Source organism: Euprymna scolopes, chromosome 36, assembly GCF_053919585.1.
Source record: "Euprymna scolopes isolate OS-2025 chromosome 36, ASM5391958v1, whole genome shotgun sequence".
In the NCBI taxonomy this organism is placed as follows: Eukaryota; Metazoa; Mollusca; class Cephalopoda; order Sepiida; family Sepiolidae; genus Euprymna; species Euprymna scolopes.
The window spans coordinates 85,773,727-85,786,760 of NC_136517.1; the positions used below are offsets into that span (position 1 = coordinate 85,773,727).

General features: G+C 34.9%; 1 protein-coding gene across 1 annotated transcript; it reads right to left on the reverse strand.

Moving 5' to 3' along the window:
- Nucleotides 1-6,562: 6,562 nt before the first annotated feature.
- On the reverse strand, nucleotides 6,563-10,633 carry LOC145260658 (TBC1 domain family member 19-like). The gene has a single exon (XM_080119005.1). It carries the CDS (start codon nucleotides 8,761-8,763, stop codon nucleotides 7,192-7,194), a length of 1,572 nt encoding a protein of 523 aa, XP_079975131.1. The 5' UTR covers nucleotides 8,764-10,633; the 3' UTR covers nucleotides 6,563-7,191.
- Nucleotides 10,634-13,034: the final 2,401 nt, after the last annotated feature.

Sequence of the window (13,034 nt, forward strand, 5' to 3'; positions counted from 1 at the left end):
AGGAGAAGGAAAACTCTGAAACTAAACCTAAGGGGAGGGAGGCCTCTCCAGTCTTGGATGACAACCTTCATAGAGCTGGTGACTCAAACAAATTACCGGTCTGCAAGCCTACACTGCTTAAGGAGTAGATAGGCTCTGTCTATCGCCCGGCTTCCATACTCCTTCTTTGCCTATTAGTGAGGTGCAGAGATGCTATCACAGTGATTCGACAAAAACACTCAGTGGTAGATCTTGTTTCTTGTCTAGGGCAACGAACGCCATTTTCCCCAGTCCCGACACATCCCACCACTAAAAACTGGGCACTTGGGAGTGCTTGAGTACCACATATGCCTGTGCAATTAGATTGGGTTGACCTTCTTCTGATGGGTTGAGGGTACCGGATTGACAGTTCCTGGCTGCTGTTTCCGACTGGTAGTACAGGTGCCCTAACTCTTTGGTAGCACTTAGAGCGGCTGCTCCATCAACAGTTGTATAATATCGGGATGTTTGTAGTGCCAGGTCACGCATGGAAAGGGACCCTGCACTCATCCCTGATGGGCTTTCCTGAGGCCACAATCCTAGTTGAAGAAAGGTCAGCTGATGGTCTACTTGTGTTGCATGTCTGATACTCTGCATAACCTCTTGTTCAGCTCCCCCTTACCTAACTGAAACTCTTTCAAAACATGATGACAGTACAATAAAAAAAATAAGCTTAAACCAGGCTTAGGGACAAACAAATCCAACTTGCCTCCTCCCTTGAGGCTTGCATTCACGAACATCCGTAGGCTTAGAACTAATTTAGCTGATGTTGAAGCATTTCTCCTCACAAATACCCCGGATATCTAAGCACTAAGTGAGACTAACCTACACTCCTCCATCTCCTCTAACTACTTTAGCATGCCTGCCTATCTCCTACTCTGCTGTAAGGACTCTGACAGACATATGCACGGACTTGGAGTCTACATTCGTAACACCCTCCCCTTGACTAGAGAAACAAACCTAGAATCGGACGATCAAGCCTTTATGTGCTTTAGACTAAACATGCAACATAGCATTAGCTACATTTATTTTCTCTACCGCTCTCCCTCGACCCAGGACTGCACCATAATAAACAAAGTCTCTGACAGCAGAGACACAGCACTCTCCCTTGACATTAGCACACAAGTACATGTATTTGGTGACTTTAATGTCCACCACAAAAACTGGCTTGTATTCTCTACTTACACAGATGCAGCGGGTAGCACAACACATAACTTCTCTATATCTCCCTCCCTATCACAAATGGTTACGTTTCCAACTCATTTCTCTGACCAGCAAGAACAACACGCATCACTTCTAGATCTGTTTCCAACATCAGTTCCCGATGATTGTATAACAAATGCTGACAGCCCACTCGGGAACACTGATCATGCAGTGATAATGGTCGAAATCGCCCTAAACTCTAGAGCCAAAACTGAAGAGTCAATGCTCAAAACAACGAGATATTATAAAAAGGGTGACTAGGAAGCCATCAGAGATCTTATCAGAGATGCACCATGGGAAAATATTTTTTCTCTTCCTGCTGAACAGTGCGCAAATGAGACCACTGAATGGTTCAAAACGGCAATTGAAGCACATGTTGCCATATGGAAATTTTATAGCAAGCCCCACTCTCCCCAATAGTTTACTTCTACTTGCGCAACTGCCATTGCTCAAAGGCAGCATGCATACCGCTGATTTAACCGACATAAGTCCAGTTCAAACAGACAGAAATATATAGAAGCTAGAAATAACGTTAAGAAAGAAATAGCAACAGCTAAGAGAGAATTTACTGAAACCACTAAAAAACGCATCGAAGCACAAAAATTAGGAACTTGTGACTTCTGGAAAATCTACAACAGTGTAGTAAATAATGGGCAATCAACAATTCCCCCATTAACCAACAATCACGAGGTTGTTTGCTCAGCAACTGAGAAGGCTAATATGCTTGCCAGTGGGTTTGCCTCAAAATCTACACTAGACTCTTCCAACCACCCCCTACCTGACTTTCCTTTGCGGACAGACGTCACGCTAGATGATCTAAAAATCACCCCTGCTCAGGTGCATGCTATCATAAAAAACCTTGACACTTCAAAAACATGTGGACCTGATCTCATCCCAGCTGTGCTATTAAAATAGTGCTCTGCAGAAGTAGCTCCAGTTCTCTCCAAACTCTACAACAAATGCCTTAATGAAGCTTGCTTTCCGGGCTGTTGGAAAACTGCTTCTGTGGTACCAGTATTCAAGAATTCTGGCGAAAGAACTGACCCATCAAATTATCGTCCAATATATTTGGCAACTAAAAAATAGCAATATTTCTTTCAACTTAAAATGGCAAATAATTGAGACTTGCAAATCATATAAACCAGGAGATAAATTTTGTGCACTATGTACAAAAGAAACCCTAAAAATTTTAAAATATGAAGATATAAAAAATACAACCAAACTAGTAAATTCAAGACACGAGCTTCTGACATGTAATCATAAACGTTGGTTTAAATTTAATAAATATAAACCACCTTAAATCATTAAAAATTACTCATTAGTAAAAATAGATTACAATTTTTTTTTTTTTTTTAAATAAAGTTAGACCAATTACCTCCCTTAGACCCGCAAATCAAATAATAAATACAGTCAATAATACATGAAAATTATCTCCCCTTAAAAACTTGCAAAATAAATATTCTCTCTATATATATTAACTGTAACGTATTTAAATCAAAATACGCTAACGGAAACAATTTACTGCACGAGCGTCACCCTTTTAAAATTCATCATTCAATAAAATAAAAAGCTATAGCAAACATCTAAATGACTACTTTAAACACAGTTCCTGATTTCAAAAAAAGAAAAACTAAAAGGTAACTATCTCTATATATATTTTTAAATCAAATTTATTATGTAAATTCAAAAAATATATATTTTTTCTACTCATTTCTATCTATAACCTATATTAATTTTCTTATAAATTTTAAATCCAAACCTTTTATTTCAAATTTTTTCAGATTCATCTGCCTTACTTTTAATGCTAGGTTTATTTATGGTGTCTTTTAAATTCAATAAAAATCCTCCTAAATTTGCTGATGAGGAGACCGTGCTTACCAAAAAAACTATATATAATTGTTCTACATAACTTCATGTATACCACAATAAAAAGCACGGATTTCCGAAACGATCGTACAGATAATTGACTTTGTTGTTGTTCCTTCTTATGAAACTGATTTTTAATTTAATTAAAATTTGATTTTTAAATTTAAAAAATTCTTTTTAAATTTTTAAATTGAAAATCACTTTACTTAATATTGAATTAGCTCTAGGACATTTAACTATCGAGCTTATTATATATCTAAATTACAACGAGCATTTCCTGTATTTTAATTAAACTAGTAATTTCACTGTTACATTAAAATGCACTTAGCTCTTTAGACTATTATTCTAATCTCCTTTAAATTATAATATAATATATATATATAATATATATATATATAATATAATATATATATATAATATATATATATATAATATAATATATATATATATAATATATATATATATAATATATATATATATAATATAATATATATATATATAATATATATATATAATATAATATATATATATATAATATATTATATATATATAATATAATATGTATATATATATATATATAATATAATATGTATATATATATATAATATAATATATATATATATAATATAATATATATATATAATATAATATATATATATATATATATATATATATGGTATAGAGGTGAGTCTAACTGTTTAATCCCTTAAAATAGGGATTATGAATGTACGCATATATGTATAACAAATATATTTCGCCGTCTGAAGAGTAGCTATTTTTGAATATTCTGGAACACACCATAATTTTATTATACCATATTTCTTCAAACTGAAATATTATTATCAAAGTATACTTACGCAGATAGATATGAAGAGTCTTTATTAAAGTTTGTGCCTATTTCCATTCTATGGAGGCCAGGCGTGAACGCAGACCCCACAATTTTATTATACCATCCCTATTTAAGTTAAAACATACTTATCAAAGTATTATTATGTACATCTATATCAAAAACACTTGTAAACGATTTTTTTTTAATGTTTAAATTTTTTATTTCCATACTTTGTGGACCAGGCGCGTATGCAGACCGCACAATTTTAATGAATCATCATTATGCCAGATCAAACATACCCATTCCGGATCCTCGATACATCTTCTATCATTATATGTAATCAGTTTATTATAATAGTCAACTATAAAGGAGCCTATTTGTGACCACACACACACACACACACACACACACACAGACGTTCAGCTTTATATTATAGAAGATATATATATATATATATATATATATACTCTGTAAATTAGAATCTTAAACTATTTATTATTTGACAAGGATAAGAGCCATTCTTTGAAACTCCATGGAATAAGGAAAATTTTAACTTTTCAACTTGTATTCATTGTCAAATAATAAGTTGTTGAAAATTTAATTTACAAAGTTCAAATTGAATTTCTGATATGTATATATATATTTATATATATGAGAAAATATATTCACATTTGATATAAGTTGTTATGGTAATCCAGAAAAAATAACAACTTTATAGTCAAATTAAATTAGTTAAATTTATAAAGAATCGGAATCAGTGATTGTATTGGAATCGGGAATTTAGTACAGAATTGAGAATTTTATCGGAATCAGAGAAAAATATTGGAATCGTCCCATCACTAATATATATATATATATAAATGTTTACAGGTACAGAATTTAAATAAAGTTTTAAATATAATGGGCGGAAGTCTCTCGAGAGCTCTTTCAGCTATCATCTCATCAGGAGAAAATCAATAGCGTAAAAATAATACTATGTCAAAAGTAAAGAATTCTGATGGGGAACTATTGAATGTGCAAAAAATTACGGGGACACTAAAATAAAGTTTATTAACATTTAAAAAAACGATTAAAATAATGGCACAACGAGGGGGAAAAAACGGGAGAAAAGATTCACAGTTCCCCAAAGAGAAACAATGTGTTAGATGTTTCTTTCTGCCGACACAAAGAAGGTTTCCGCACCGAAATAGAGACAGACTCAAAAATTTTTAAATGGTTTCTGGAGTCCGCTCTATGTAGCACCTCGAACCATTCAATTTTATATCTATCAGCACAGCACGGGTTGTCAACCAAATGCTGGCCAATAGCAGTGTCCAAGGCTGCAGAAGGAGGGAGACTACCAGACCCCATCCTCCCTTGTCTGATCTTTGATGGAACATGCTGGTTTATATGAGTCAAAAGATGCAAGGATGTTCGCCCAACATAACCAGCATCGCACTGGCATTTGAATTGATATACAATATTGCTATTTTGGATGTAAGGCAAACTATCCTTGCGAAAAGAAGGAAATGCAGGTCTCGTAGTATATACCAAATGCAAGGACACAGAATAAAAGCAGTCATAAATACTTCTGCGAATCTGTTTGGAAAGTCTGTTACTCTTTTCCCCAATCCACGGTAATTTTAAATAAACCGGGCATTTCAAAGGTCCAAACTTTTTAGGGGATTTAAAATCTGCAACCTTTTTGAAAATACAGTCATCAATAAGGACAACAGGATAACCATTATTGATGAATATTTCCCTGATCTTATTGAGTTCTGCGTCCAGTCTGTTAGTTGAACAAATCATCAGGGCTCTATGTAACAAAGTATTAATTAAGCCGACCTTACGTGATTTTGGTACAAAAGACAACCAGTTCACATATAGGCCAGTAACTGTCGGCTTCCTATAAATTGTAGTGAGAAAGCGATCGTTTTTAAACGTTAACAAATTTTATTTTAGTGTCCCCGTAATTTTTGGCACATTCAATAGTTCCTCATCAGAATTCTTTACTTTCGACATAGTATTATTTTTACGCTATCGATTTTCTCCTGATGAGATGATAGCTGAAAGAGCTCTCGAGAGACTTCCGCCTATTATATTTAAAACTATATATATATATATATATATATATATAAAGCAAAAGTACCTGTCGTTGACTGGGTTCAAAAACAGCCTACAGAAAATGGACTCTGATTTATGAAAGTATGATAGCTTATGAAAAGGAAGGGTTGTAAAGAGATAGCTTCGAATTTGGGGGTATCAAAACCAAATCAAATATGATGAAAGTAAAAATAAAATAGATAAACCTCATAATTTATTATACCATACCTGTTCACACTGAAACACTTATCACAATATTTTGTGGATCTATATTAAAAAACCTTGTTAAACTTTGTGACATATTTCCATTCTATGGATGTCAGGTGCGAACGAACACCCCATAATTTTATTATACCATATTTCTTCAATCTGAAACATAATTATCAAAGTATACTTATGCAGATAGATATGAAAAGTCCTTATTAAAGTTTGTGCCTATTTCCATTCTATGGAGGCCAGGCGCGAACGCAGACCCCACAATTTTATTATACCATCCCTATTTAAGTTAAAACATACTTATCAAAGTATTATTATGTACATCTATATCAAAAACACTTATAAACGTTTTTTTTCTTAATTTTTTTATTTCCATACTTTGTGGACCAGGCGCGAACGCAGACCACGTTTATGAACCACCGTTCTGCCAGATCAAACATACCCATTCCTGTGTCTCAATACATCTATCATTATATGTAGATATATAAGAAATTCAATTTAAACTCTGTTAATTAAAATGATCCGAAATTGTAGTTCCTTACGTCCAGGTGACAACATGCCTTGTTTGGGACGAATGCGAGTAAATAAACTGAAAAAGTATACAGGTCTATAGAGAATTTAAATCAAGTGTGTTCCTATCTCTTTTCACTGGGATATCCATTCTGACGCACCCTTCTCTGATCGCTTCCTCGACAGGGGCATGTTCAGTTCGGTGCACATGTTGTTTAGACTTTTAATTATTCGCGTTTCCCAATTTTGTTGTGCTTTTAGCAAATACGATATCGGTTCTTTGGGGATTTGTTCCCGACTAAACTGCAACGAATGACAACACTCACTTTAAATTCTCTACCGACACTCAATTTACTGCATTTGCTAAAAATTATTTTTTTCGTTTAAGAGTTTTTTTATTTTTAAGTACAGTGTATTTTATTTGCTAATAATATTGACCCGCACAAAATAATGAAGGAACTGCCACGTCATTTTGAGAACAAGACCAACTGGATAAGAGGGATCACTTGCAACGTCATTAGATCGGCAAAAACACTTTCAGCCGCCACAAAAGTCTGCACTTTGAGAAGGCTGCTTTTCCGAAAGGAAAAAATGGCCGCCGCCAGAATCGATAGAACCTGTAGAGAGTTGAACGCCAGAATCCGGTCCCAAAGTAGCAGGACCTGGTCGCTAGCCAGGAAACCAGAGAAGGCTCGAATCAGCCACTTGAAGGCAATTCTTAGCGGTTGGATCGCGTGTCGCTTCAAATGGAAGAAGAGTTCGGGTTCGAGCGTCTGAAGGAGATTCTCAAATAGCAAGCAGAGGCTCACGATGCCTTCTTCGTGCGAAGAAATCACGTGCAGCCGGAAAAAGAAGCGGGTGTACATTTTCCGGAAGATATAGTAAAGCGTTACTGGATCGTTGTAAAGATAGCAGAGGGGTACAACATACATTGAAAACCCGTGGAACGGGATCACTCCACTGGGAGGAAATAACACCATGTATTCTTCGTTGCCTAGCTTTCCGCGGATGTAAGATTTCGGAGGTGTCCCGCTAGTCTGGCTTATGCAATTCAGCACAGTCGTGTCACGAGAAAACGGTAAAAGGATTTGGTAGAGGAAATCCTCAAAGACGAAATACTGATCGTCGTTGCTTGCCGTCAGCTTAATGTCCTTAAAATATAATTTATCTGTCAGCAATTCATGTTTGAGCACATAATTTTTAAGCTGTTCGTAATATAGATAATCGATATTCTCTAGATTTATTCCTAGTATCTGAGACCAAAGTTGAGCTCGGAGTCCAATTGGGCAGCCTCTTTTTGAGTATTCCTGCGAGAGCGGAGATAGGCCTTCCGTGATTACTCTTTTACCGAACTTGATATGGTCGGCAAAGAAAAAGCCATGGAGAGAATCTATCGTATCGTCGATTCCAACTTGGCAGTAATTAACCGAGAGCTCACTGTAAAACAAGCGAAGTTCTTGGAGATCTTTAACTTTGAGCGACATCTGTATGATGCCCCACATTGTAGATTGACCAGCATCCCTTGTATTGTTATTGTTCTGACTTTGTATGTTAACGATTGCTTCCAGGAAGTCTTTTGGTGCATACACAGGTCGAATGTTGGTGGGTTCTCGTCCGTGCATTCCGATCTCTGTCCACTGGGACATCAATTCTGACGCACCCTTCTCTGATCGTTTCCTCGACAGGGGCATGTTCAGTTCGGTACACATGTTGTTTAGACTTTTCATTATTCGCGTTTCCCAATTTTGTTGTGCTTTTAGCAAATACGATATCGGTTCTTTGGGGGTTTGTTCCCGACTCAACTGAAACGAATGATGACACTCGCCGCTCCTAAGATGGTTGAAAATGTAATTTCTCAGGGGTCGATCAAATTCTGTATCCTGGATGCTTTGAAGGAGACCCTTTTTAATATCGGAAATCCGGAAGTTACCCTTGACGGATTTGTCTTGTGCCGCTTCCTGCAGATCCATGTAGAGTTTTGAAGGACGCAGGAGTGATGCAATCCCTGCTGCAATCTGTTGTGAATCTATTTCGTCCATTGTTTGACTTTTTAGCCAGTCTCAGAATTGATGGCCAAAATATTTCTTTTTTAGAGAAAATGTTTCATTTTCAGATGAATTTGTTTTTCTTTTGTGTAAAATTGTTATGTAGTCGTTACATGTCAACACTCGGGCCCCCACATGTTGTACGCAGACAGTTGCAAGGAAACAAAGACAAGGAAAGAATTTGACTCATTTTTTTTTCATTTGAAACAACAGACATTTATTTACAGGTACTTTTTAAAATTGAAACAACAGACATTTATTTACAGGTACTTCCAGAATAACGCCTTGTCTTTCATTCAAAAGTCTTCTCATAATCCAATGTGCTTAACGAAACTCTGGTGTGTCAAACATGTGGTATTCTGTCTTTGTCTGGCTATGTTTAGGACACGTCTTTCTCTATCATTCACAGGCTACATGTGTAACACATCTATTTCTGTCTCAAACAAATCTCAAATACCTCTTCATTTTTACACGTATATCCTTTTTATATCTGCTGTCATATTGTGAAGCCAGCTTGGTCATTTGCATATGGCTGCTGGTGCTGCTGCTAACACGGTGCTAGCGGCTTTGTTACAAGAACTCCTCCTTACCGCCGCCCAGGAGTTTTTATGCTTCAAGTTCTTCACGTCTCCAAATATCAATGGAGTTTAGATTAGTTGTTTGGTTTTACGGCATATCAACCCTTTTCAGATTCAACTCGATAAAATGGGGAAAAAGTTTCTTTATATCCCTAAATATTTATTCAAAGTGTTTGGTTTGGTTGTTTTGTAAAGTAAAATTAAAGTGTTTGTGTTTGGCTATTGAGTTTTGCAAAGAGAAAGGACAAACAACAGTAACATAAATGTTTGGTGCATTTTAGGTCAGCAAGCCAATATCTTCAGACAGCCTGATCTGGGTAGAACTAGAGGATAAGAAATTTGAAAAAATATATTCATTATAATATTATATACACTAGCGGGACTTGAGATTCCACAGGGCCTCATTCATATGTAATATATTAATGTTGGCATTCTGTGGATGTTCAGCATAAATGGAGACGCCCTGATATTATTAAAGCTCTTTTGTTAAAGCTGTAAAAGTATTTATCTAAGCTAGCAACTATTATAGTTGTGATTTCAAAAATAAAAAATATATCCATATAATTTGGGTGTATCAGCTTGAATTGAAACCGCGCACTGATGAGCTGTGAAACAGCGAAACAGTACTGTATGTGGATGACTATAATGCTCCTCATCTTGAGTTGAGCATATTGGGAAGTGATACACGAATTACCATTAGCATTTAAGCAATGCTCTTTGTGTACACAAATCGAGCAGAGGTAGTTCGGACGATGTCAAAACATTGTTAAACTCATGACTCATGCAGCAGCCGCCAATAGTGTAGTGGCTAGGAGCCTTGACTGTCGTACAGACGGTCGGGTTTCAATTCTGGCTTGCGGTAGTTGCCTGTCTAGCCGCACTGATGAGCTGTGAAACAGCGAAACAGTACTGTATGTGGATGACTATATATATATATATATATAACTTCAGTGCCTTCAGCTATAATCGAAACCGAAACCAAAACTTCTGAAGAATTCTTGGTAAAATTATTTATTACAAGAAATGGAAGTCCATAACAATTAAACGACAGTCACTCGGATGTAAGCGTGACACACAAAATAAATAACAAACAAGCTATCCTATTAATACATAGATATATATATTTACATCATTTAGTATTTTTGTAAAAAAAAATGCAATAATAATAATAATAATAGTAATAATAATAATAAATAGTTCGGAGATAGTTCTAATAGATAGTGTATGCTTAGAAAAGACTGAACATCTGTAAGATACAAAAAAAGTGATTGTACTTTTACCTTGACGTTTATAATTAGAATATTGGCTTTTTGGCCAAGATCAGAGTGTAGTATCTGTTCTCCAAATGCTGCACTTCAATTTCTTGTTCTCTTTCGGTGGAGGAGCAGTCCTTCACGACTGAGACAATTTTTTATTTTTGTACCTTTTCTCCACGTTAAAAACGACCCTGGTGTCTAATTCTGTCCCGTGTGTGTGTGGGGGGGGCATTGTAAATAGGTACAACAATAACAGTTAAACGTACTTCTCGATTCACAAACAACCCTAACAATCAGTGCGAAGGGAAAGTTGGTTGAGTCCGGCAAGTCGAAAACAATCTGTTTTTTAAAAAAAAATTTTTTTTTTAATCTTTCATCAAATTATTTTATATTTTCCGCCTTTTTTCATCATTCGCCATTTCATTCGTCCAGGGCCTCTTCTGTATTGGCGTAACAGATAAAGTGCTGTGTTACAACCAGTTTTAGCTGACAGTCTTTAAAGATTGAAGTTTCAGCCACCTGAGTCTCGGCCAGTGTTGAGGTGGCGTCTTCGTTGTTGGCTGAGGTATGGTCTGTATAGTCCTGTCCTGTGCAGTTCTAGGAGATCCACTCTCCCAGGTTTTAGCTTCTAACCTTTTGAGAAGAGGTTAGTTCATAACTAATCGCTCGTGGCGCCTCTACTAGAGAATTCCGACGGGGCTGCCCAGGCATTTTTTGAAAGCTAGAGTGCCCTTCCTCTTGGGCGTTGGTTTTTCAAATTCTAATGTACCGACCTTGTGTCACATTTTCCAACCGTGGGAAAAAGATAAACAATGTTTTTTTTTTTTTTTTTTTTAGATGTTGAAGGTTCGGTATACGACACTACGAATATAATTAATAATAACTTAAGATTTTTACACGGTCATGGATGACGGAACGAGAACAATATAGCCCCTTGAGTTACACAAAGTGTTCACTTCAAAATTCCGCATAGATTTCAGAGTTCGATAAGACGCACCTGAAAAAACGTTGGAGGTTACATCGGCCGAAATGTTGTAATAATAATATTCAAGATGAAAACAGTAATTCGAATAATTTAAAGTATAAATTGACAGTTGGATTTAAGAAAAAAAAAATTAAATACATAAATGATTAATTTATGTATTTAAAAAAAAAAAAATTTAATCCAACTGTCAATTTATAAAATAATTCATTTTTTTTTTTTTTACAGTTGTTTAAAAATTATTTCATTCATGTTTTTTTCTTTCTTTAAAAAAAAATTTTTTTTTTTTAGAGTGATATGCAAAATAAAAACAGAGCAAGTTCACGCGGTATCCATGGTAACGGTAGTCTTTTTTGTTCTCCTATAATACGAGAGTTCTACTCTATGCTGTCATCAACCACGTTTTAAGAAGACAAATCCAACAAAACAAACAACAAATACAGATTAAATTGTAGTATAGGGACCATTAGAATATCTCATTTATTCCGTTTTCAGAAATTCGATTGTTGGTCTTAAGTTCTGTAATAAAATTGGGGTTTGTATTACTGTACATATAGATTCGAAAAAGTCGTCAAAAAACAAATATATAAAAAATAAATTATATCAAAAGCAAGATAAATTACTTTTCTACCTAACTGGATAAGTTTTTTGGGTGCACCGTTTTTTGTGTTTTTATTTAATGTAACATGTTTATTCAGCTCGAAAAACAGTGTTTACCGATGTATTGGAAAATTTAAAATGGCGCCCGACTCTCTCTTTGACGCGGTAAGTTTAGGAAAACGAGTTAAAAATAAAAAAAAATATATAAAAAATACTGTTAAAAACCCACCGAATATATGTCAGCCTATGTCACGGTAACAGGTAACATATATTGAGAGATCGTATGTAAAGGATGGTTTCTCCTGGAGATGTACAAATGGGCAATGCCACCAAAAAAAAAAAAAAAATGACTGAACGAACAACAAGTCTTGAAAATAAAAATAAAAAACAAGAAAAAAAATGCGGTTACAAAAAAAGAAAACAAAACAAAAACTTGTACTTACACCTAACCATTATACGGTTAAAAATGTTTTCTTGGAGAAAAAAAAAAAAAAAAAAAACTTTCTGTTGCTAAATATTTTGAAAAAAGCAAAAAAGCAACAAAAAAAAAAAAAATACTAAAATGAAATAAATATATTTTCATTTTTCAAGGTGCTTTTTTTTTTGTTTTGTTATTTTTTATTATTTGCATTTGTATTTTTTCCGGTTTGTTTTGTTTTTCTCATTAGTTTGTGTCTGTTATGACGCTCGGCTGACACCGATGATTGCCGGTCTCGCCCGATCCATGCTTGACAGGAATTCACGAGAATTCGGGTCAAATTATGCAAGAGTACCATGTTTTCATACAAAAAAAAAAAAAAAAAAAAGCATTTAATTTGATCAAAAAGTCTTGTTTCGTTTTTTTTTTTT

Coding starts and splice junctions, on each gene's coding strand:
- LOC145260658 (XM_080119005.1), bottom strand. CDS start 8,763: ATGGACGAAATAGATTCACAACAGATTGCAGCAGGGATTGCATCACTC.